The following is a 24,383-nucleotide window of genomic DNA, read 5'->3' as shown; positions in this document are numbered from 1 at the left end:
GCCCACTTCGGGATGTTCCCCAGGTACCTGTCATCATTGTCCCCTAGATCTTCTCCTGCCCTGAATTTCTAGTTGTGGTTGGTGGCACTCTTGTCCAGTTAGATGCTCACCTTACAGTCTCCTAAGATTCCTTCTTTTTCACTGCTGACAGCTAATCAATTACTGCCTCTTGCTGATTTTGCCTTCTAAATCTGTCTTAAATTCATCCCTACTGCCACTCCCCTGGTTCAGAAATCATTATCTCTTGCTTAGACTATGGCAATAACATCCTAATTGGTCTCCCCGTTTCCATCCAAAGTCAATAAAGATTTGTAGAATGAAAAATGCATGAATGCTGCGGCTTCAAGTGTCATGGCAGTTCCCGAGCTGGGTAACTGCACCAGCAACTTGCCGACCATCCACTGCAAACACACAGAAGCTCAGAAGCTCGGGCAGAACCTAAGGGGCCCCGCAGGAGTCAGGAATTACAACCCAGACTCCGCTTTCCTTCGAAGCGATCCAGCCTGCGGTTCCCTCCTGGTCTGGAGAGAGCACAGAGCCTGACGAGCCGCCTTGTCCAGAAGCCGACTCCAGCACCGGATGTACGTGTCTCACTCGTTTGCTTCTGCCCTTTCTTCCTGAACTTTCCCTCAGTGGATTCAAGATTCAGACTCCTAATATGGAGACAGAAGTGGTCCTACCTGTCAGCCTCACTCAGACAGAGTTCCCAGAAGTGCGGCGGGCGGGTGCCACTGCTGCGAAGGTGACCAGAAAGATGCTCAGACTTCTCTTAACAAAGAGTCACTCCCAGCACTTGATAAGCTCACCTCTCGAGGGGAAGCCGCCTTCCTGACTGAATTAACCTGCCTTCCTGCCAGGCGAGGCTGGTAGCCCAGAAGGGATGAGCTTTGTTAGCAACCAGATGCAATTTTGCTCCAAAGTTTCTTCCCTCAGAAAATCCTTCTCGCTCCCCATTTCTCCTTGTCTCTTCCCAGCAATATTTGAAATCAAATCACAAGGGTGCGCCCTTGGGCCCATCTGTCTTTAACAAGCTGATTCCATCATCCCCTTCCAACCTGGAGGAGTTTCAGAAATGACTGTAGCCCATGGTTGCGTGAGGTTGAGCTGATTTATAATTCAGGTGCACAGGGAACGAAATGGGATATTCATTCAAAGTAAGATATTGTCTGAGATGGCTTCTCAGCACGCGGAGTGGAGGAGAGGACCAGAGGCGATTTTCTCAAGACTGCGGGCCCCTGATACCCATTTTCGCAAGAGCCATTTGGAATATAGAGGTTGTGATGCCTTCCCCGATCTATGGCAACATTCTGGAGAAGCCTGCATCCCCACAGGCCCTCCTGGCCAGCCTGGTGATATGATAAATGGGACATGGTGATACCCAAGCAGGGTGTACGTCACATTCAGTTCTAAAATTGTCACTTGGTCCTTTGGGCAGGAGTAGTGTGGGTGAAGGTGTGTGTGTGCGTGTGCGTGCGTGCATGCGTGTGTGTGTGTGTGTGATGCTAGATGGTGTGCTCAGGAACCTCCTTTTCCTTTTGTGGAGATGGAGTGACCCCCAAGTACAAGCCTGGTCTGAAAGTAAGCCCTTTCCTAGCTCCTCACAGCTCGGCTAGAGAGCCAGGGCGAGTGCCTGAGTATCCATGGACAGAACAGGGAAGAAATGAAGTGTATGCAGGTGAGGGGGAAGGAGGCCCATCAGCTCATCCGCAGTCTGGTTTACCACGCCCGTGGGCCGTCCCCACTGTGCCGGGTGTCTTAGTCCACAGCTGACGTGGGAGGTTTACGTTCTAGCTCCAGAGGCCTGGTCCGGCAGCATCCCAGATCTGAGCTAAATAGCCCTTCCTCCCCCTAGACCTGCCTTACCATCTGGCTCTGTCGCTTTCTCTGTGTGACCTTGGACAAGTCCTTCTTCCTCTCTGGACCTCAAAATTTTCCATCTTTAAAACTGGATGGAGGCACCCTTCTTAGCGTGGATGGAGGGGATGAAACAGGGTGCACGTGGAGTCTGGCAGGGTGCAGGCAGGGTGTAGGCAAAAGCTAAGCTTTCCTGGGTTGCACCCTCCACCAGCCAGTCTCCCGGTTCCAGCCTGCTCCTTTCTTGGGGCGCCATCTCACAGCCAGTGGACAGCCAGCTCTCTGCCCCCTACGTAAACCCTTCACTTACCCACCTTGCCCTCACCCCCAGCTCTTCTCTGACATGGGCAGCCAGGCGTGTGACCTGAGTGTCCCACGGAGCCCCCAGCTTGGTTTAATGCTTCGCTGTTGGCTGTCTTATATTTCTTGGTCATTTCTGAACAAGGGTCCGGCCCTTCCACGGGTACTAAGTAGTCTGCACGTCCGGCAGCTGGCCCTGTGGGGAGGAGACCCACCTCTCCCCGCATGGCTGATGCTACCCTGGGCAGGCACCTTTCTATAAACCAGCGCAAGGGAAGGGAGCCCATGCCAGGTGCTCCTCAACACAAGGCGTCACAGATCGCTACTTTACTGATGAGGAGTAAGGGCTTTGTGATGTCCCTTGCCCACAGCCATACGGCTGGTAAATGGAGTCTGATCAGGAGTGTCTGATGCCAAGTGCTGCGCCCTCTGACCTTTTACCCATAACGAGTAATTTAACACTCATCCAGGAGTTACACAGACCAGTGCAGGGGGGAGAGGCTGATTCTTCCATAATGTAAGAAGATATGCTTTGTGTATATTATTTAAAAGCAATTCATTGAGAGAAATTCCAGCAGGAAAAAAACCTACCACATAATTTCTGAAGGGATTTCTCCGAGTAGGTCTCCCGGTCACAGCCCTTCCCGATGTAGTTGGTCTGCAGCTCAGTGGTGATCTGGATGGAGGACACGGCCCCGTCGCATGTCTCCAGGTGGATGTCAGGAAACAGGGGGATGCTCCCCGAGCCCGGCTGGTACTCAATCCTCTTGGTCCAGTCTGAGCGAACAAGGAAAGGATGACGGTAGGTCAGGTGCAGCCGGTCCTGTGGTCATACTTGTTTTGGACACGTGAATTTGTTCCAACACAATGGGTAAGTGAGGGAACAGTTTGAGGGTAATGGGAACTTCTCATTTGTTTAGGCAAGGTTTTCTCCTTGGGAAATATCATGTGAATGCAGAAACCTGCACCCAGCTGAGCTGAGCCAGGTAGGAATGTATAAAACAACCACATGTTCAGACCAAACATCTATCAGTAACAGGTTCACCGTGTGTGATGAGCCACCTGCCCCCCACAGCCACCTGCAGTTATCACATTCCGTCCCATTCAGAAAATCCCCTTAGTAACCCATAATGAGAAAGAATATGAAAAGGAATATATATATGGATGACTGCTGTGCACCAGAAATTGATGCGACATTGGAAACAGACTGTCCTTCAACAAAAAACAAATAAACAAACAAATAAATATTGACATTAAAAAAAAAGAAAGAAAAGAAAAAGAGAGCCCTCATCACGATAATTGCGCCTGTTGCAATCCTGTTCACTTCTGAAAGCAAACCTCCGGTCTCTTCACGGTCAAGTGCTGCATTTATGGTAGCACTTACGTATCTCTTAACCATTTAACCCGTGTAAAACTGCGCCAGTGTTCTCTCACTCTCTCTCTCTCCCTCACGCATCATTGATGATGCTTTTGAGGGTTGAGCCCCTCGCCTCATTTTCCCCATTTTGTCCAGCAAGGTGAGTTTTAGGAACACATACATCTTGTCACAAAACAAAAGAGGACACGGTAGTTCAGGATTACATGAGGCCACGAGGTGAGGTGCAAGGATTCTTTCCCAAACATGAAGGACTGTGACCTACTTAAGTAAGGTTGGTGGTCTTATCCCTGCTTTTTAGCGGAAAAATAATTTAGAGATGATAAGACGTTGGAGATGAATAAAAGCACAATCGAAATGGCACCACACAAAACGGAGCAACCAACAAAAATGAACACTGAGAGCGTGTATGCGTGAATTTATTGAAACAACAACAGCAGAGGTTGAAAGTCAGAGCGCGTCAAGGCAACGGCATGGTGACTGGTAACGGTGCTGGCTGGCAAGAACAAATGCCTGAGAGGTCCGTGCCACCCCGAGCCATCGGTTTGAATCACCAAGGAACATGAGCTGTGGGTACTATTAGTTTATGACTCTCGAACATGTGTCACATAGAACATTGCTAGATGGAATCCTTTTGCTGAAGGAGAAATGAAAAGCTGTGGAACTGCCTGTCCTCACCTATGAGAAACTCAGAAAGTCCCGCATTTATGGTCAGTCTGCAGCCACCAGGGGGCTCCCCACAGATGCCCTGTGGGCCACTGGCCATCACCTTGAACAAACCAGTGGAGCGGAGGGGCTGGGCTTAGGGACTGCCAGATGGCTTCGTTCAGTGAGCAACCATTTGTTTGGGGTTTCTGTGTACTAGGCGCTCCTTGGAGCATCACACAGGGCAGTAGAGGAGTCAGGAATGGTCCCTGCCTTGTGCAGCCCAAGCCGTCCTATCAGAAAAGATAAGTACCCTGAAGGGAAGAGCGGTGACTGAGAGGGACTCTTTAGATGGAGACAGCTTCTGTCTGAGCTGAGGCCTGAGCATCACAGATGATGCCCGTGGAGAGACTCAGAGAGGCTTATTCACGTGATTCAGCAACGATCTTGGCCTGACTCTGTCAGGGCTGAAAGTTCAGGTCAGTGAAGGTCTCCACACCTCTCATATCTCATCAGCCAAGTAGGGACCACAGTGCTAACCTTTCAGTGTTGGGATGAGGACTGATCAGATGCAACAATGTGGGTCTGGCAGCAGTAGGGCTCCCATCGAAGTTGTTCCTTCCCCAGACAGGAAGGGGGATGGCCAGTCCACAGAGGGCAACATCCCCCTGCACTGTGACCCTGCCATGCTGCAGATAACCACGTCACCTGGGTTTAGTTCTGAACCCTGATGTTAACCAGCCTCCCTTTAAGGGGTGTCTCAGAGCATGCCGTGAACAAAGATTGCACACCATGTTGTGAAGTTCATCACCAGGGAACTTGCCAGGGGAGGATGTTTAGGTGACAGTGGCTGCAAGTGAATACACTCAATTACATGTTCATCCTCAGAGCTCCCAGGATCTGTGTCTGGAATGGTCCATCACCTCCTGGAGGATGAGATCATGGAACTGCTATGGCCCACGCTCCAGAGGCCCCAAGTTCAATCTAAAGGACACATCACTGGAGGACAGGAGGGCTTTTTGTCAGGTGTATCTGAAAGTCACAGTGCTGTAAGCAGCTGTCCACACATGACTAGTCTTGTTGTGCCCAAGTTACAAAATGTTTCATGTCACCATGCACCTGATCATGCCATTTCTTCTGTATGGAGTTCCTTTTCTATCCCTTTCTGTCTGTCACCTCTTCCATGCAGCCTTCCAGGATTTCTCCAGTCTGGGTAGAAACCCTCTTCTGTGCCCTCACAGCATCCTTGACATTAGACTACAGCCTTAGACTCCAAGCTTATAGTTACTCTGAATCTCCATCATTCTGCACAATGCCTGGCACAGAGGAGATGCTCACTAGATAGTGGTAAAAAGTGTGAATGAATCCTACAAGATATCATCTTGGAATTAATTATTCATTTGTGTGCCTGCTTAGCCCTCTAACTTGGAACTCTTTAAAGGCGAGGATTGTGTTTATTTTTGATCCCTCCACCCCTGGATCTGAGCAAAGCAAATCTTTGCCAGGTGGGCCTGGGGAGTCCCAGAGACCTAACTTTGATTATGGCCATGACAGCCCTTCTTGAGTCACAGACAGAGCCCGTAGCCTCTTTGCAGCTTCTCTGGTACTGCCCCTCTCTGCCCCTACCCTCAGTCCTGCAGAACCATCCATCCCAAGAGCAGCCCACCACATGTTTGGTTCTCTTTGTTCTCAGCAAGGCAATTGGTACAGAATTGATAATAGAGGAATCTCTTCCCAATAACAAGACATGGTAGCAAGGAGGAGGCCTTTTTCCTTCCCCTCCTCACTCCTCTCTCTCTGAAGCCTTTTTCTTTAGAGATGCAGACCAAAAAAAAAAAAAAAAAAAAAGCAGAGAAGATGGTTTTATTTGGGGGGGGGGGGTGCTTGGTGCCCTCCACCACCAATTCTTGAGTCTGTCCTTCTGTTGGCGGGTAAGAAGTCTCCCACAGCACCTCCTTCTAGAAGCCTCCTCTGTTGGAGAAACCCAAGACGTCCTTGGTTAGATTCCCTTCATTCTGTGGAGCCTGCGGGCATCTCTTTCTCATCCAGCTATTTTAGAGGTTATCACTGACCTCCAGTCAGTGAGAAGAAATTCCACCTCAAGTCCCTTTTAGAAGGAGTGTAAATAAAGAATCAAACAAGTAGCGGAGGGAAAGCCCGTGGAGGTACAGCGCTAGCAGAGTTTTCATTCCTTTCGCCACCTCTGGTTGTGGGGGCAAGGCCCTCTCCGGGGAGTAATTAGGCACAAAACAGTTTTAAGAACATCACGCCTGCCAGTTGCTTCAGTCACCTCATGAGGCTTATTGTTGATGGTTTGTGAAGAGCAGGCAAAATTGCAACCATAGAGTGAAAGAAATCAATGACGCTTTCAGAGTGTAGCATCCTTGAGAGAGTGAGAGGCTCACACACACATCTTTCATTTTCCAAGAAGGAGCTGGCATGGGGATTTAAAGAGCAAACTGCAAGTCGTCCAATTCAGTTTTTGCCACAGGAAATACGTATTCCTCTTCATTTCCTTGAGGGTTGGATGGCCCAAAGAGCCTCAGCTTTCTCTTCTGTAAAGGTCGTATCTACCACCCAGAGTCGGATGGATTAAATGCCCAGTCTTTTCAGCCCCAAACACAAGGGACATGTTCAATAGATAGGTTATTATAAATTATCATCTATTCAATACCATTTATTACAAGAAATAGGAGGATGTGCAATTATTAAGCATCTACAAGGTGCTAAAAACTTTTATACCTGTTCCTTCATTGAATCCTCCCAGCGACCCAGTGGGGGGTTACTATGTGAGTGGGTGTTACTATCTTAATTGTGCAGATGAGAAAACCATGGCTGAGAGCTGGTGTGACTTGCCCAAGGCCACCCGGCCCTTTTACAATAGCTCCTCCATGATTCTGAGGCTTTGCCAGAACTGAGAATGGTGATTTTCACAGATTCATTTGTGAGCATGCAATTTACACAGGCATAGAAAAAATAAACAGATGATAATCTCTGATGTTGACAAAGGATCAAGGAGTGCTGTCAGTTTCATCACTGCTTGACCTCGAGGGCTGGTCATGGGGGCCGAGGTGTTGTTCTGACACTGAAGACTGGGAAGACCTGGACTTGAATCTGCTCTCCCCCAGATGTGGGTCACGTGACCTTTGCAAAGCAGTTGTCATCTCCGGGCCTCCACTGCCTCACCTGTAGCTTTGAGACAGTTACGCCTCCTCACGGGCTTGTCGTGAGCATTTAAGGGGAAGGGCCCAACACAATCACCTTCCCGCTGAAGCCTCATGGTAGAAATATCTTACTTCTTGTTTCACAAGCTTTCTAAATTTCTCTGAACTGCCCTGCTTGGAAACGAAATCTTTTCAATTTATAATGGGTCTAGGATTAATTTAAGAATTGTGTTTCAATTTCTTTTTAAAAGAAGAGAAAAAAAGTCAACTGCCTGTTGTTTTAATAATCAGGCTCAGTGACCCCCACACATATTTCTGAAAAGACTAACCCGGGAATGCCTTCAGGAATCAAATTCCTTCTCCGTGGATTGGGGATTTAGAAACATGATGATTGTATTATAACTCTTGCTGAATTTGGGAAACATATATTTTCTTATCAGGAGACTATTAGCCACTTGGAATGCTTTTATTAGACGCCTGGAGGTGGAAAAAAGCTAATCTGAGACTTCTAGACAGCTCAGGTTTGAGGGCTCTTCTAATCCAAGACACTCAGTTCCGTTGTTCCAACTCTGCTCTCAGAAGTGATGCAGGGGGATGAAAGAGAAAGATACAGGTGTGTCAGAGCACTCTTCCTTCCTTAAACTGTGCATGTTCAGGGGCTTCCGGTGCTTCCTGGTCTCAGCTTTTAGCAGCTGAAGAAGCATCAGTTTCTCTAAGAAATCGCTGGATTCATATGAGATGAATGACTGGATGTGGGGATACTGGGAGTGGGAGGGCTAGAAGGAGGTCCCCCTGATCAGGGAGTGTTCAGGCAGCTGACATTCTAACCTATCTTTGCAGGCATCCACCACCTGATATCTTTTAACCACCTGGACTTTCTCCTAGAGATGGGCGACTTTGATTTGGGTACCAAAGGACTTCTTTTCCTACCAGGAGAAGTTAGGGAGGTACCTATGCTTAACGGGGAGCATCTTTATCTCCACTGATCATCCAGGGCATCTGAGTTGGGGATGGGTGAAGAGGCAGAGATGGGTTGGAGGGGTAAGTGAAGGTCAGATGATAAATGCTGGCTAAGAGGTTTGGGTGTCATCTTAGGGCATGAAAGATCCAGACTGTGCTTTGGAAAGGTCATTTGGCAGCTGGATTAGGCCTGGGGTTCATTTTCAGAACACCAGGACACACCTGATTGTCACTTCTTAATCAATCCACACGAAGGTCATCTCTGACAGGGTCACATGGTAAGGAATTAACTTCAATTTAATTGAACTAAATTCAAGAGTCTTAACTCTTTAGCTGGACAGGCTCAGGTTTGAACCCTGATGCTTCCACTTCTTAGCTGTGTGGCCTTGGGGAAATCACAGAACTTCTCTGAGCTTTGTTTTCTCATCTGTAGAATGAAGATAACCCAAAGCTAACTTTCAGAGTTGCTTTGGGAATCAGAGAAAAGGTACCCAAAGCACCAGGAACAGAAGGCCACTGCTGCAACTACTATCATCAGACTTGTATCATTCTTACTATTATTCTAGATGCCATGTATTTACTGAGCACCTATTATATGCCAGACAGAGCCCTAGGCATGGAAGGCAGAGAAGTGTGACTCATAACCTCTAACTCAATGGCGCTGATGGTCAGGGCAGTGGCAGACACACAGCCAGCTTGAAGGCAGGCAGAGGGACAAAACGCAGACCCCAGAGAACAAAGAGGAAGAGGTAAGTTATATCGACTAGGGGCAATCACAGGAGGCTTCCTGGGGGAAGTGACCAGGGCTTTGTTTTAATATAGGTTGTATTAATTATTTAAGTGTGAAAGACCAAAAGATCAGGGTATTATTGTCATTGAAAAGAGGATATTATTGCCCCTTGGCATGTGGATGCCCACAGTCTGCACTTTTTTTTGGCAAAAAAAACTCCACACCACACTATTTCAACTTTATTCACAAGTCCCAAAGAGAGGCGACCCCACACTACTGGGAGCATATGGAGAAGCACTGGGGTCAAGAGCCTTTACTGTGGTTTCCATGGGACAGAAGAGGCTGGGCAGGGTAAGCAGCCTCAGCACTGTCCAGTTGGTATAATTGCAGTGACCTCTGCGGCAGTGGGGTGATTAGGCAGGTGAATGGTGGCAGGGTTGTGTGAGCCCGCCCAATAAAAGACGGATGGGGTTGCGGATTCTGAATGGCTTGGTTTGCATTTGAAAGGCAGAAGTGTAAGCTGTTGCTCTCTCTAGGCGTTGGCTAAGCCTGAGAAGGGCAGGCCGTCCAGGCTCAGCAAGGCCCCAGGTGTCAGAGCATCAGGACACAGACAGCAGGAGGCATGGCTAACACAGCACTGTTAGAAGGAGGGGCTTGTGGGGCCAGAGAGAACCCCAGGGTGTCTCCTCATGGCCTTGGAGCTGGACAACGTTAGAGGGCTATTTAGATGGAAAATGATGTGAATAGTGTCCCCTACTCAGCAGCCTGGCAGCGCTCAGAAAGTGTAGACAAATGTGAGGCTGGGGGTGGGTCTCTAGCAGGCCAGGTAGGAGGTGGGCCAGAAGGGAACTCTGGGGCCAGGTTACAAGGGACATGAGTGCTGGGCCAGGGAGTGGGCTTTGTGTAAAAGGGAGTGACAGGAGCCAACTTCTGAGACTCGCCTTCCGTCTCCTCTCCCCACGCAGCTCCTAGAGTGAATTCCTCAGGATCTCAGCCTGACTGTGGGTAGGGCCATGACGACAGTCAAGACGACAGAGTATAGAGATGAGGGTTGAGACCTCAGAGCCCTGCCTCCTCTGCTCACCAGCTAGTGCACCTCAATTTCCTCATCTGTAAAATGGGGAGAAATGACAACTGCATCTCAAGGGGATGGTGTGAAGATTAGGTAAGTTGCTCTGTGCAGTAGAGCCAGAACTCAGGCCAGGACTGTGTGACTCCAAAGCCAACCCCTTAAAAGGATTCCTTGCTTTTCTGAATTCATTTTCTTTTTACATTTCTTCTACCGCTTTTGTGGGCCTACGACCGTGGGGTGGGACATTCAGCAGGAAGGAGGCGGGAGGTGGTGAGGAGTCAGAGGCTAGGCATCCAGTCCTGGTTCCAAGACCAGCTTCAGGCAGAGAAGGGCCTCATTCTTGGTTTAACATCGCTGTCTTGAACATCTTAATAAATTTAAAGCAAGAGGCTTTTCATTTTCATTTTGAACTGAAGACCCACAAATTACATAGCTGCCTTTCCCAATGAGCAACCTTGGGCATGTTCCTTCATGGTTATGAGCCTCAGTTTCTTCATGTGTAGAATGGGAATATTCATTAACTACCCGCAAAGGGAGGAGCCTAGGCTTCAGTGTCAGACCCAGGTGTGAATCCCTGCTCTGCCACTCAGTACCATGTACTGGAAGCCAGTCAGTGCCTTCCCCTCCTGGGTTTACACACACAAACACTGGTGATGTTAGCACCTACTTCAGAGCAGGGATAGGGTTTAGCTCAGATAACAGACGCAAACCACTCAGCCTGTGTCCTACACGTAAAAGACACATCTATTTTTCAGCATTAAATTACATGGCTTTCCCTTCCCCAGTGAAAAAAATTACACGCAGGCACATTTTAAAAGGAAACAAAACACAAACTCTCTGAACTCAGTTACAAATATAAGGAATCCTCTCCCTTTTTTATTTCTGACCCCTTGCCATTGACTGTATTTCATCTTCACAAGAGTTGCCTTTTAATTCTTGCTGAAAAGAGAGATCTTAATTAACTACAAAAGAGAAAGAGGGAGAGAGAATTATAACCCCAGGCCCAGATCAGACTGTACAAGTCAGGTCAGCCCTCTGCCTGGTGCTCAGTCCCTCTCCTTCCAGAGGCTGGTCCTTCTCTTCCTCCAGGTGCCACCCCACACCTGGCCATCTGGGCCTCACCTTGATGACGAGTCCCCTGCCTCCACCCAACCCCTGCCTGGCCTTCCCTCCCAAGAATTATTTACTTATTTGTTTATTGTCCATTCCATCTCTGGAGCATAATTTGTACATCACTCTGCAGGGCCTGGCACATAATAGTTGCTCAATAAATATCTATGAAATGAGTGAGTGATTAGATGTATGAAAATTCACATACACACACACACACACACACACACACACAATCACTCCACTTTTGGCTTCTAAAGGTGAAGAAGGTGATCACTGGGAACCCAGGGTGCCTGGACTGCCAGGCATTAGTATGGGAAGAGTTCAAGAAGTGGCTGCTCTGTGTGTGTGTGTGTGTGTGTGTGTGTGTGTGTGTGTGCACATATGTACAACCCTCAGCCTCACTTTGAGCATCTGCAGGCAAGTGTGTATGATGATAAAATTGCATTTATCTGTGACTCCAATTTTGGAAACCGCCATTTATTTGCAACCTTTTTAGTCTCCTGAAAGTCTCAATAAATGTCAGATGAAACAACCAGTAATTTGTCCTCAAATTTTGTTCTGCCTGTGAAGTTCGCTCCAGATTCCTGATGACAGAAGGGGTTTAATTTTGCCCCAAATCACCACCGTGAATACTGACTCCTCGGCCTGAGCAAACCCTCCCACCTTCACCTGGGCGATTTCGGAGTTGTGCATGTGGGTGGACACGTTCAGGCCTTATTCTAGGAGCACGTGGGAGACGGCAGACAGTTTCCTGCCCAACAGCTTCCCACAAAGCCCAAGGCTTCTATCATCCCCTTCTCCCTGCCCTGTCACTGTCGACCAGGAGACCCAGTGCCACCAGGTGAGGACCATGTAAAGATGGCTTGCTGGTCAGACTAACTGGAAAGATAATCCAAGACTAAACTGTTTGACTTTGTGGAGGGGAAAGACCAGGGCAAGGATGGGCTCTGGAACAACGCTCCTCACTGTGGCCGGCAGACCGGTGGGGTCTCTGAACTGCCTGTTACAAGCCTGCCGTGAGCTACATATAGAAATCAGAGTAGCATTTAGAAACCTTTCTAGCAATTTGACAGAGTAATTTTATATTTGTTGAATCTAATAATGCTTTAAACATTGGCTTATATTTTGAATGTCTTGGCTATTTATTGCATTTTTCTTGAAATTTGTTTCTACTATATTTTTACAAAATCATGGTCCATGACTGATTGGGAAAATACTGGTCCTTTACCACAAATGATTTGAGAAGCACTGCTCTAGATTAATAATCTATTTCCTAAAACTTACATCCAGAGGCTTCAAATCTGGAAGGCATGACTTTAGAGCACTGTAACATTTTACCCTATATATCCACAGGGCCATTAAAGCCTTCTGCTTCTGAATTTTAGATGATTCCCAAGATCAAACTCTCTTCCCTCTAGTCTTCTGGCCATCATCACTTCTCACCTGGACCAATCACTATGACAACTTCCTACCTTACCTCCCTCTGTCCTTCTAATCTACAGTGGTCACCATTGCCCCATGGCAACACATCTAATTCCTTTTCCAGGAAGTCCTCCAAGATTGCTCCAACCTAGACTGCGCTCTCTCCTCCCCAGTTCACAGGTCTTGCAATCTACATCATCTATGTGGGGCTCACACTGTGCTCCCCAAATTCCTGTCTATAGACAGATGTAGAGTCAGGGCCAGCCGCAGGAGAATCGTCTGTAAAACTTCTCAAAGCACTAATTTCTGAGCTCTACCTTGGGAGATTCCAGTAGAAGATTTTGAGGAGGGTGGCCCTGGAAACTGTCATTTTAACCAACACCCTCCCCCCCAAATAAATGATCTGGTTGCATGTACAGACTTGGAAACCATCAGCCCAAACAAGATTGGGTATTAAACTCCCACTCCTTCTCCCACCCCACTCGTGAGTGCCGGCAATCAGGGGAGGGGGCCGAGAAGGGATTTCTGCTCCCTACGCAGGATGCTCAGTTTGCTGCCTGAAAACTGACCCAGCAGGGTAGGACTTCACACCAAATGAGCTTAGAAACTTTCTTTCGAGGTCAGACGAGATAGGGCACGTTCAGGTGGTAGTGCCGTAGAATTCTTCACGTTGTGCAGGACTCAGCGCGGGCTGCATTCCCAGAAGAACCGCAGAGGCAGGAACAGGGTCCTCCGTGGAGAGACAGCCACTTCCCGTTGTGGGGCATTAGGTTGTACCTCCTGACTGTGCCCTCCTCCCAGTGAGAGTAGTTCACATCCCTCCCCGGTGACTGCGGGCTTGGCCGTGTGTCTGGCTTTGAGCAGTAGACTAAACTATTCATTCACTTCTGTGATCTGTGATTGTTTTTCATCTGCAACATTCAAAATCCTGTACCCCATCTGCACCCACCATCACCAATTCCACAAGAGCAAGGACGGTGTCTGTTTTGTTCAGTTTTTAAATCTCCAGTGCCTGGTGCAGTTCCTGGAATATCACAGGTTCTCATTAAATGTCTGGGGAATAAATGACAAGGATGCTTCTGGAAGATGCCTGTGCCCAGGTTCTGGGCTCCAGGAATTCCCCCTGGCCTTCTTGCTCTGATCAGACTTTCCTCCTGTTGCCTCCCTCGTGGATTTTCCTGCTTGTTCCAGGGAACTGAAGATGAATTGAATTGAAGACCTTGTTGCTGTTCCGCAGAACTGGGTTTGGAATTCACTCTGTGTGCTGCCTGTCCAGGGCCTGCAGATTCACACACAGCCCTTGGGTGAGTTCTGCTCTGCCCCCATGCCTGGCCCAAGCCCCTGGACATGGCACCCCGATCTGGCCAGGCCCTGTCCATCCAAGAGCTACGAGGGGGTCCATTCACTTCAGCTTGGTTGTCTGATGCTGGGAGCACCTTAGTTTTCCAACAAGCCTCTGAGCCTGCTGGTGTGGGCACCACCTCTTTAAAGCCTGGGCCTCCGCTTTCACCCTGGCTCCTCGCTCTCTGGCGCTGTCAGGGTAGCAGCCCGGGGTGGGGAGAGATATCCTTCACACAGCTGGGGGCAGCGTGAGCCATCACAGACCATTAGAGAGATGATGTATCTCGGGCCTCAAAATGCCCATACACTTTGGCTCAGGTAATACACTCCTGAGAAAGCAATCCAAAATACAGACAAAGATGTTTGCACAGATACTCACTGATGCACAAAAAAGAAAAACAGAACCAAGCTAAAACCAGACAGTCATAGCATCTTATCTCACTGCAAGGACCCAGTCAAACACATCTGGTCTTACTGGAGGGAAAGTTCTGCTGCTGCTGAAAGGGTGGTGAGGTTTTGATGACAATACAATGTGGCACAAAGTTAAGTGAAAAAACCACAAAATTCAAATGACTCTGGATGAAGGGAGAAAAGTATCCTCCGATATTGATCATATTGCATGACTTGGATCATGGGGAATTTTTATTGTGATAAGTATCCTTTAGAAAATTATTTTCAAATTGAGCATAAAACACTTTATAATTTAAAAAAAAATGTTTACTTTTAAAAGTCATGGTGGCCCGGTTGCTCCTTATTGCACAGAACCTGTGAATGTTGCCTGAGAACCATCCTTCTCCCATGCCTGCTGGTACCCACCCGGGCAGGCAGACAAACTGCCTCTTCCCTTTGCCACAAAGGGCTCCTGTTGGCATGTCTGAGTCTCACCCACACACAGTACGGTGTCTTGTCTTCGGTAATGAGGGGTGTTATAGATCCACGGGGGCTGAGAGCCTGAGAAGCAAAAATCTTGGTGGCTGGGACGACATGCTGTCACTATTTGCTTCTGGGCCTGGAACCTGGAAGAAGGGAGGCGATTCAGCCCACGTGAGGCTGTCGTCAGCCAAGCCTCCCAGCAGGTGGGTGGGTCCCGCTCCTCTCCAATGTTCTGCCTGTGTGCCACTGGCTTCCATCACCCAGGGATGCAGTCTTGGGCCGGAGACACACCGCCACTGAGAGACGCAGAGGGACTCCTGGCCTCTGGCAAATGCCTCGTTACTGACACAAGGCTAAACAAACAACCTACTTGTCTCAAACTGTGGCTGAAAATGGTCATATTTAACTCAAAATACTAACCTCCACCAACCAGGTTATCAGAAATTCGTCATCCTCAGAGTGGACTGGTTTCTAGAGGCCCCAGACAGGTTTCCCACATTAACCCACCATCTGATAGGGTAGCCTCAGGCCCCACAGTCCACAAAGGCCCCCTGAGCTTCCGCTTCACCCAGTGCCCATGTGCCTGTTGCTCCAGTGGGAGGCCTTGCCCTGCCCCGCCTGACCAGGGAAACCAGCCTCCTGGATGAAGGTACCAATTGCGGATGCTCTGAAGGCCCCCAGACCACAGTGGCTGAGGTTGGCTGGGCTCCATGGAAGGGATGGAGAAGGGACCCTCCCTGCTGAGGCCCACCGTGCTCCTCTGGGCCAGGTGACCTCTGGTTACGCCCACTGCCTTACGTACGGAATCTCTCTGGAAAGTTCTGTCTACTTAATTCACTGTCCGCATTGAAAAACTTACGGCATCTGCCATGAAAACAAGCAAGGCAACGTTCACTAGTCCATCTGCCTCCGCTGAGTTTTCTCCACTCCCTTCTCTGAAACTCAGACTCTTGTCTCCTGTCAGCCATAAAGCAAAAGATGCTGAGCAGGACACGGGACGCAAACTGCTGGCTGGAAGCTCAGTGCTACTGTGTCTCTGAAGCCTTTCCACAGGGTCAGGTCCCTCTGCTCTCTGCTCTCCCAGCCCCTGGATCCTCTGGTCGCAGCCCTGACTTCCCTGGATTGGAATCATGTATTCAGGAGCCGGTCACCTGTTGGCCCTCACCGAGTGGCTCCAGATTACGGTCCCCCAGGGCTCAGCGCCCACCTGACACAGAGTAGGCCCTGGGGGGGTGGGTGGGAATGGAAGCTTTGAGAGCCTGTCTTCTGTGCTGGCACCACGGCTGTCCCTCTGCGTGGTTCGAGTGGGGTCAGTGCTCCAGGCCCCCGGTCCTGGCATTTCCAGGGACATGATAGCCCCATAGTGCGAATGCAGGGCTGACTCCAGCCTGTCGCTCCATCCACCAAGAGCCATGTGATGTGGATGTGGGGAGGAGGGGCACTATTCTGCCCACTTCAGTGTTGAAGATGAGCATGGCAAAGGGAGGTGGGTGGCTCACAGTGTCACATTCATCACGAGAAAGCAAGTGTCTGGCTGACGTGCAGATGACGACACTGGTGTCTCGGGTGACTCCACTCAGGAGTGCAGAGAGCGAGAAGGTAACCACCATTTAATGGACTCTTGGCTGGGCCGCTTATCTGTGTTATCAGTCTGCATGGCATCCGTCTGAGGAAGGGAGCAGTAGGAGGACCATTTCACAGATGGGGCAACTGAGGCTGTGACCTGCCTAAAGTCACATGGCCAGCAAATGGCACCGAAAAGCTGGCCTGACTCCTAAATCCAATTTAGAGGCTTCTGTTTCTTCTCCTTAGTTTCCCTCATTGGTCCCACGTAATTGTTCCTGTATGCCAGGCACAGTTCTGCTCAGGACAACCATCTGAGACAGGTACTGTGAAAAGCCTCATTTTGCAGAAGCCATATCTGAGGGCCCAGAGAGGTAAGTGGCCTGCCCCATGTCCCTGAGCCAAGGCGTGACTGGAACCGGATTTGAACCCTGATCTTTCTGGCTTTGGAACCAGCTCTCTGAAGCCCCACTCTCTGTTGACTCCCCACAGGGAGAAATTATAGCCTCCTGCAAATATAAACTTAAAAGAACTGTGGAAGAGGGAGTAGGCTGATGCCCTGTGGCTCCAGGGCAGACCCAGGTCCACGGAAAGATGGAGGAGAGCCTGGGGTTCTGACTCTAGAGAACTGATACCAGCTGTGGTTCTGCGTTTCAGCACCTGTGCCTCCTTGGGCAAGCGTGTCCCCTTCTCAGTCATCTAAGAAGGCGGAGAGACGGCCCTGCCACTCTGAACAGAGGCAGGCACCAGCAGTCAGTTTGTGTGGCAGGAGTGGTACCCACTCCTGCCATGATCCCACAAGCTACCATCCTCTCTCGTGGTGCCCTTTTTCTCAGTGACACGTTTTCTTTATAACAAGAGGGAAGCGTTCTAACTGCAGGATTTTCCCCCAAACAGCTTTCCTCTAATGATCTCACCAGGAGGCCAGTGTCCTCCTTTGCTCTGAGACCCACTGCAATAAATGAACAGGAGCCCCATGTCTGCAGGCAGGCAGGACTGGGGTGGCCGGCTGGTCCTGGCTGTTACCAGCTGCGTGGCAAGTGTCTTAACCTCCGTGTCTTTATTTGCAAAATAGGAAAATGACAGCTTTCAGGGTGTGGTGAAGAGTAAGTGAGTACACGAGCACCTCAGACAGGGCTTGGCACACAGGAGATGCTCGGGCAGCACTGACTGTTACTGTGGCTGAGTGCTGTTTGGGATGAGCTTGGTCCTCCCACGCCCCTCCCCTATGAGGGCTGAGGTTATGGACCCAGAAACCTCAGGGCCCATTTCACCCCAGGCTCACATGCAGCCACAGGGGAGCCACAGGGCTTCATTGTGGACGCGTTTACCCTGCAGGTCTTTAAGTGCATTAAGAGCCACCGAGTAGGTAGATCAGCATCCTGCTCAGAGCCATTGGCTGCACCTTAATGATCGACTGGGTCAGCGATGTCACAACAGGCTGTTTTTCATGGAGCAGAGCCCCATGAGGCCTCGCCGGAACTGCGGATGCTCGCCTGGCAGACGGGAGCTGACCCGAGAGCAGCTGCCCTGGGTCATGGCCACGGGTGTTAGTGGAATTCAATTACTGGGGTTGGGTATGTGTGCGGGGGAAGCTCCACTGTGATTTTTAATACTGGAACAAAGAGAATTAAAAAGAGCTGCTGTTCATCGGGCCATGCCCTGTATGGATCTGAGGGCGGCGAGGCACCCGCAGTCTTTCATTTCCTCCTCACTTGGGGGAGCTGGGCCAGGCAGGAGCCACTTTCCCGAGGCTGCAGACTGGGTCGGAGCCGAGTTGGGACTTGGCCTGCGTTCTCAGCCCCCAAGACTCTGCTCTTCCCACTCCAGCCCAGTTTCCTGTTGGTCCCAGTCTTAGGCTCCAAAATCAAGGACGTGATGCTCAAGCCACACAGCCTTTCCCAGTTCCATGGATCTCAGGGTGTGTGTGCGTGTGCGCGTGTGTGCATGCGTGTGTGTGTGTGTGCGCGCGTGTGTGTGCGCGTGTGTGTGTTCCTTTGTATGGCAGTGCCTATTTTACCAATGTTGATCATAACACTATTTGCACAACAATTTAAATTTTGCAAAGCACTTCCACACAGAGAGAGTCTCCTATGGTCTTCTTAGCAATCCTATAAAATAATTAGGCCAAGGATCGTGATTCTTGCTTTACCATTGAGGAAACCCAAGCTCAGCCAAGGAAGCGGTTTCAGCAAAGCCTGTGACCATATCATGGCGAAGCTAAGTGCTGATTCGAGCCCTTCTCAGCCCCACCCAGCTCCATCTTCACTGGTTTGTACCTGACTCCTGCACCTCTGGGCCCCCGCCACCTTCCCCAGTGCTGGAGTCAGAGCCCTACCTGGGAAAGTTGTGGGGAGGAATCAGAGGAAGGATGAAGGAGGAGAGGAAGGTGGAGAATGGGGACACTGGGAGGAGAGAATTCTGATAAAGAGGAGAGTCAAGAGGACAGGAGGAGAATGAGGGAAGGGCCCAGGGGACAAAGGACCTGAGCCCCTGGGAGGAACCTCAAATAAAGACAGGTTCTGTCCTGTTGATAGAAGGATAGATGCTGGGTGATTTCACATTCATTTTTCTCTTACAGGAGAAGGTGGTCTTCCTGCTCTGGTGTGAGGAGACTGGCATCTTTGGGTCTGAAGCAGAGCACCCAGGTCCCAGGCTCACATTGGGTTTCTCTTGTCTGTGAGATCACCAGAAGCAACTTTAGGTTCAGACACATAGTGTCCTAGAGATGGACAGTCTGCAAGGGCTGATTTTCAAATGAGTGGTAATCTCAAGGGGACAGTGCACTAGACCAGGGTCAATCAAGGTCTGGGCGACGGATGGAGGAGACAGAGGAAGAATACTGGGCATCTTTTAGGCGCTACCTATATGTTGCTTCATTGAACTCCAGCTACCCTTTCAAGGTAAGTCTCATCACCATTTTGTAGGTAAGGTGCTGGAGAGGTTAAATATGTTTCCTAAGAGCACACAGGTTGTGTTGCTTCTGAAGAGCTTTCCGAGATGCCTTTTTATAAAGCTGGTTATGTTTCCCTTTGGAAATTACCCAACCTCCTTGTTCTACCCTCCTTCCTCATGACACCGCAGTGCCCTCTGGGATAGACCGATATGAATTTGAATTCCATATCTGCCATTTACTAGCTGTGAGGTTCTGGGCAAGTCACTCAATCTCTCTTGGTCTCGGTTTTCCTCAAAATGGGCTAGAATTGCTTCTCTCACAGGGTCATTCCTGTCCCCTGTGTGGTGAACCTTGCTTTGGACTTTCATACTCTTTTGCCTCTGCCTAAATGTGTCCATTTGATGTTCCACTTTTTTCTAGGTTGTCCTAGGTACTCTGATAAACTACTCCCCACTAAGCTGTCCATGGACAATAATAGCTTCATGCAAGTGTCAGCAAATATTTTCTGGGAAGGGCCAGACAATAAATATTTAGGCGTTGAGGGCCATCTGGTTTCTAAGAAACAACTCAGCTCTGTCGTTATAGTGTGGAACCTGCCATGATATAATATATAAATGAATGAGTGTGTTGTGTGCCAAAAAGGCCTTTTATTTATGGGCACTAAAATGTGAATCTCATGTAATTTTCATGTACCACAAAATATTACTCATCTTTTGATTTTTTCCGACCATTTAAGGTGTACAAACCACTTTGTAGCTCACATTTTCACAAAAACAGGCCAACTAGATTTGGCTTATGGGCCACACTTTGCTGACCCTTGCCTTAACAGTGACTCCTCAAAGAGGCATTTGCAATTTAAGTGGGGATTTTCCTGTTAAAGAAGAAAATCACAGGCACAAAATGGTGTCACTTGTGCTAAAGCCCATGATACTAAACCTGCATTTAATACCTGACCTGATTGCAGTTTCAACCTTCCCCAGAAATGTAATCTTAATCGACCAGTCTGGACTTTTCTAGTCAGCACCAAGGAGGTCATCTGCCATGCGGGCCCTCTCCATCCCCTCAAGGGATGACCTGGCCTGGAACCAGTCTTTCTATTCTTTTGCTAATAACTTCCTTGCCCCACCCTCCTATAAAAAATCCTCAATTTTGTACAGCCCCTCAGAGCACCTGTCTATTTGGTAGATGGAAGGCTGCCTGAATCATGAATTACTGAATAAAGTCAATTAGATCTTCACATTTACTCAGCTGAATCATTTTCTAACAGATTTGGTGGCAGCGGTGGGATTGAAGCAAACCTCCAATGGCACTTGAGGACAACAGGAAACACAGGCGTGATGCCCCATGAGCACTTCTGAGTTCACTGCTGTTCTCACTGGTTCCAAGGGCCATTGGTAAGTTCCTCCCAGTGTGAGCACCATCCTCTTTGCTTTCAAGCTCCCTATATAATTGGCTTTCCTTTACAGGGCAGGTCAGCTTGAACTGGTAAATGATTCTGCCCAGAGCCAATTGAGCTGACAGATGATCCTGCCCAGAGCCAACCCCTTAGACGTTCAGGCTGCAATTTCCAGATTTTTTTAATAGAAACCCCCAGCCCTTGATTCTGTTCCCAGATTCGACATTGGGAACTGATGAAGGCTTAGTGTGCCATTCCCCATTTGTTTGGAATCCTCCCCCAGATTCCACGTTGGGAACTGTTGGTGGCAGCTGCGGCTCTCCATTTTGTTTGGAATCAGTCCTCAGTCCTCATTCCGTGGGGTTTGCTGGTTCAATCCTTTCCCCAGTCCAGGGCTCCGTGGGAATTGGTGCTGGTGCATGCTAGGATGAAGTAACATCTCTCGGTTACTGCCGATATGTTAAGGTGCACGTGCTTGTCTTGTTTTGTGTAGAGAAAGGCCAATCATTGCTAATGAGATCCTCTATATCCAAAACTTGAATGCAGCACCTTCCAGAACACCTCCTTATTTTATGTCTCAGAAACTGTGATTCCAGAAGCTGTCAGCATTGACAAAAATGGCAAGATCTTGCTAAGCTTGTTTTGTGTCCTGAGAGCTTGGCTTGATAGCCATCAGATTGGGAGTCCCACAATATGGGCAAGTAAAAATGTGAGTTACACTCCATTTGTGGCTAGACGTGGCTGGATAGAACTATGGGTTAAACTCCATTTGCAGCCAGGGACCTACCAAACTGCTGTCAGCCTTCAGAAGAGTTACAATGGCCATTATGAGGAATAGTCCAAATAGATAAGATCACTTAAAGAGTGTACTTAAAAGCAAGGGCTCCCAAATCATACAAACAGGATGGGATACCTATTTTAATTAGTATGCAGAAGTCTTCAAAAGTGTTCCAAATTCCAGGACAGCTTCATTGAAAGATTTATTGCAAAAGCCTAATGAAAAAAAATTAAAGACATAAAAGGCATCTAAAACAAAAGCTACAACCCAACTTTTGGGGGAATTGGAAACAACTGTCTTTGTCTTGCAAAGCTCTGCAGGGCCAAAGGTACGACTCTAGAAGCTCAAAGTTCACCTGCCTCCTTCCCCCCAACTCCCAATTCTTACCTATTTCTCCTAAACCTAGCCTATTTCTCTCAAAATACTTTAAAAAAAAAAATCAGGATATTGGAAACAGAATTGTCCTGCACTTAATCTGTGCCTTTGTGATGTAAATTTCCTACCTCATCTTCCTTAGGACCAAAGAGCCATTCTTTGAAATGCAAACATAATAGAGGAGCTTCTCACCAGGAAAAAAAGAGAGAGAGAGAGAGAGAGAGCCCGTGAAGAGGTATTTGGAAATTGGGCTAAGGAGAAATCTTACAAATCTTTTCCACTAATAAAAGTTCTCTGCAGCTACATGTTCGTGTGTGTCGATATTTGTATGTTGTAGATGTGTTATGTTTCTCCACCTTCGGAGGGTATTGCCAAAGTTAATTTGTGAAAAAGCTCTGTTTAGTTGCTTTACAGGCCAGCACTTGTATGGACTGGGCATTCTAAAGTTCTCACAAATATAACAGAATCTAACTCAAATACTTTTCAAGTTCATGTGATTTGGGATAATCCTCAGTAAATAAAAGCTAGTTTAAGTTTGTTGGTTACATTAAAACAGACATGTTTTTAAGGTCATTGCCACTGAATATAATACAGGTAAACAACTTTTATTCTACCAGGGTTTCCTAGTCAAATTCATATTTCTCTGTTGCAAAATTTGTCAGCAAGAAATAAAATAACTTAGAATGATGGCTGATTTTGTCTAATGTCTCACGCGGTTTGCACAGGTAATTCAGGCATAACTGATGGCAGCAGGTAATTTAGATAGATGTAAATGGGATAAGAATTTATGTATCAACTTTTCAGCAGCAATTATATCTTACGGTATATGTACTTAAAAATAGCCTCCAAAGCTTTTTGGTAACTTGAACCTTTTGCGTTTTCTTAAGTTAAAAGACAGAAATGTATTCAATATCTAGCTCATTTATAAATTAGGAAGTTGTGAAACATTCATTACAGAGCATAGGTATGTCTACTTTTGGCTTCCTCTTGCAGAGAAGCTCAAGATAAATTTGGCTCTATTATTAAACATGTTTTGTGTCACAGTGGAAGATTATACTTTGAAGAAACACACATTTCTAGAGCTTATGAAAGGTATTCATAAATTTGTCAATCTAAAAAAAATGCTAGTTTGACATGTGGTTCACATTTGCTTACATCTTAGTTTTCACTAGAAATTAAGATTTTTAAAGGTTAAGGATTCTAATTAACATGTGTAATTAAAGCTATTAGTAATAATAAGGGACACAACTTTGCATGCAAGGGAAGTAGGATGTGTTTCTTGGTTAAGAAAAGAGATGAGGGATGGAAATGCATTCTAGTTAAGGGAAATGAGAGTAATTTTATCTAAACTAGAACTTCTGGTGGTGAAGGACAAATGAAATGTATACAAAAAGTTGAAGAGAGAGAAAAAGAGGAAATTTTACCTTGTGTAATCAAGCTGGCTAAAATTGAATTGATATGATAAGAGTGTTAAAAATACACTTTAATATCAGTAATATACTTATGTAAACCTAAAACTTGGGTTTCCTTCATCTGCTAAAATGACAAAGGAGATTCTCTTCCCACAAGTGCTAAAAACCTGACTGACCCCTGGGTTGAGCAAGTAAATGCAGGGGAAAAAAATCCACCCCTGATTAGAAATAAATACAAATGAGATATAATCAGAAATCTCTCCTTTACTCATGGAGACATTGAAGATTCTTTTGCAAAAGCACTAGCTACCCAGCAAGGATTCTTAGACTCTCTGGTCAAGGCTGTTCTTGATGATGAAATAGTCCTCAATTATCGTTTAGCCGAGCAAGGTGTCTGCTGTGGCCAACACCACCTGCTCTACCTAGATTGAAACTCAGTTACCGAACAAGCCATTTAGCTTTAAAGGGTATCTCCTTCAGTGGGGTCTTCGATTGCTTTGGGTCTTGGGGACCACAGCTCTGAAGTGCACTCTGAACATTTAGAAGTTTCCTGCTTATTATAATTGTAACAGTAACCCTGGTGCATCATATTCTCTCAAAAGCCTTAAATGTATGTTTGCAGTCGCTAACCGCCAAGCAAATGATCTCCCTAAGACTAGAATATCAGGGAAAAAAAAACGAAGAGAATGATAGATTTAAGGATTATGAGCCTAGAACCACTCTGTGAATGTCACAGGGATTAAGCAAAAACCTGATGACTTGCGGCTACCACACCAACCCTCAGCAAAGCCTCCAGAACTGTGGACAAGCAGTAGGCGAGAGTGGTGTTAATGCCTCAAGGTTTGATCACATCTCTCAGTTTGGTAGAAAGTTTGGCCAACAGAGGGGACTTGTAAAAGAGAAAACCACAGGCCCGAAAGGGCACTACTTGTGCTAAAGTCCAGGATACCAAACCTGGACTTAATACCTGACCTAAATGGGGCTTTGGCCTTCCCCAGGGGTGTAATCCTTAATTAATTAATATGGAAGTGAGACAGGAAGGGGGCAGGGCACAGCCATTCAAGGACTAACACAGCAATTAACACCAGAATGGTGAAAGGTTCAACCCTCAGTA

General features: G+C 47.7%; 1 protein-coding gene across 3 annotated transcripts in view; it reads right to left on the bottom strand.

Annotated features, from left to right (window-relative positions):
• CLSTN2 (calsyntenin 2) overlaps positions 1-24,383 on the bottom strand; it is a 592,242-nt gene that overhangs the window by 105,331 nt on the left and 462,528 nt on the right. For all 3 annotated transcript variants that reach the window (XM_064491598.1, XM_010976786.3, XM_064491596.1), the window contains exon 6: positions 2,746-2,931. In XM_064491598.1, the coding sequence (XP_064347668.1) occupies positions 2,746-2,931 (186 nt within the window). The remainder of the gene's footprint in view (positions 1-2,745; positions 2,932-24,383) is intronic.

The sequence above is a fragment of the Camelus dromedarius genome, chromosome 2 (genome assembly GCF_036321535.1).
Source record: "Camelus dromedarius isolate mCamDro1 chromosome 2, mCamDro1.pat, whole genome shotgun sequence".
Lineage (NCBI taxonomy): Eukaryota > Metazoa > Chordata > Mammalia > Artiodactyla > Camelidae > Camelus > Camelus dromedarius.
Note: the sequence above shows the minus strand (reverse complement) of the source record. Positions and strands in the feature narration are given on the sequence as shown.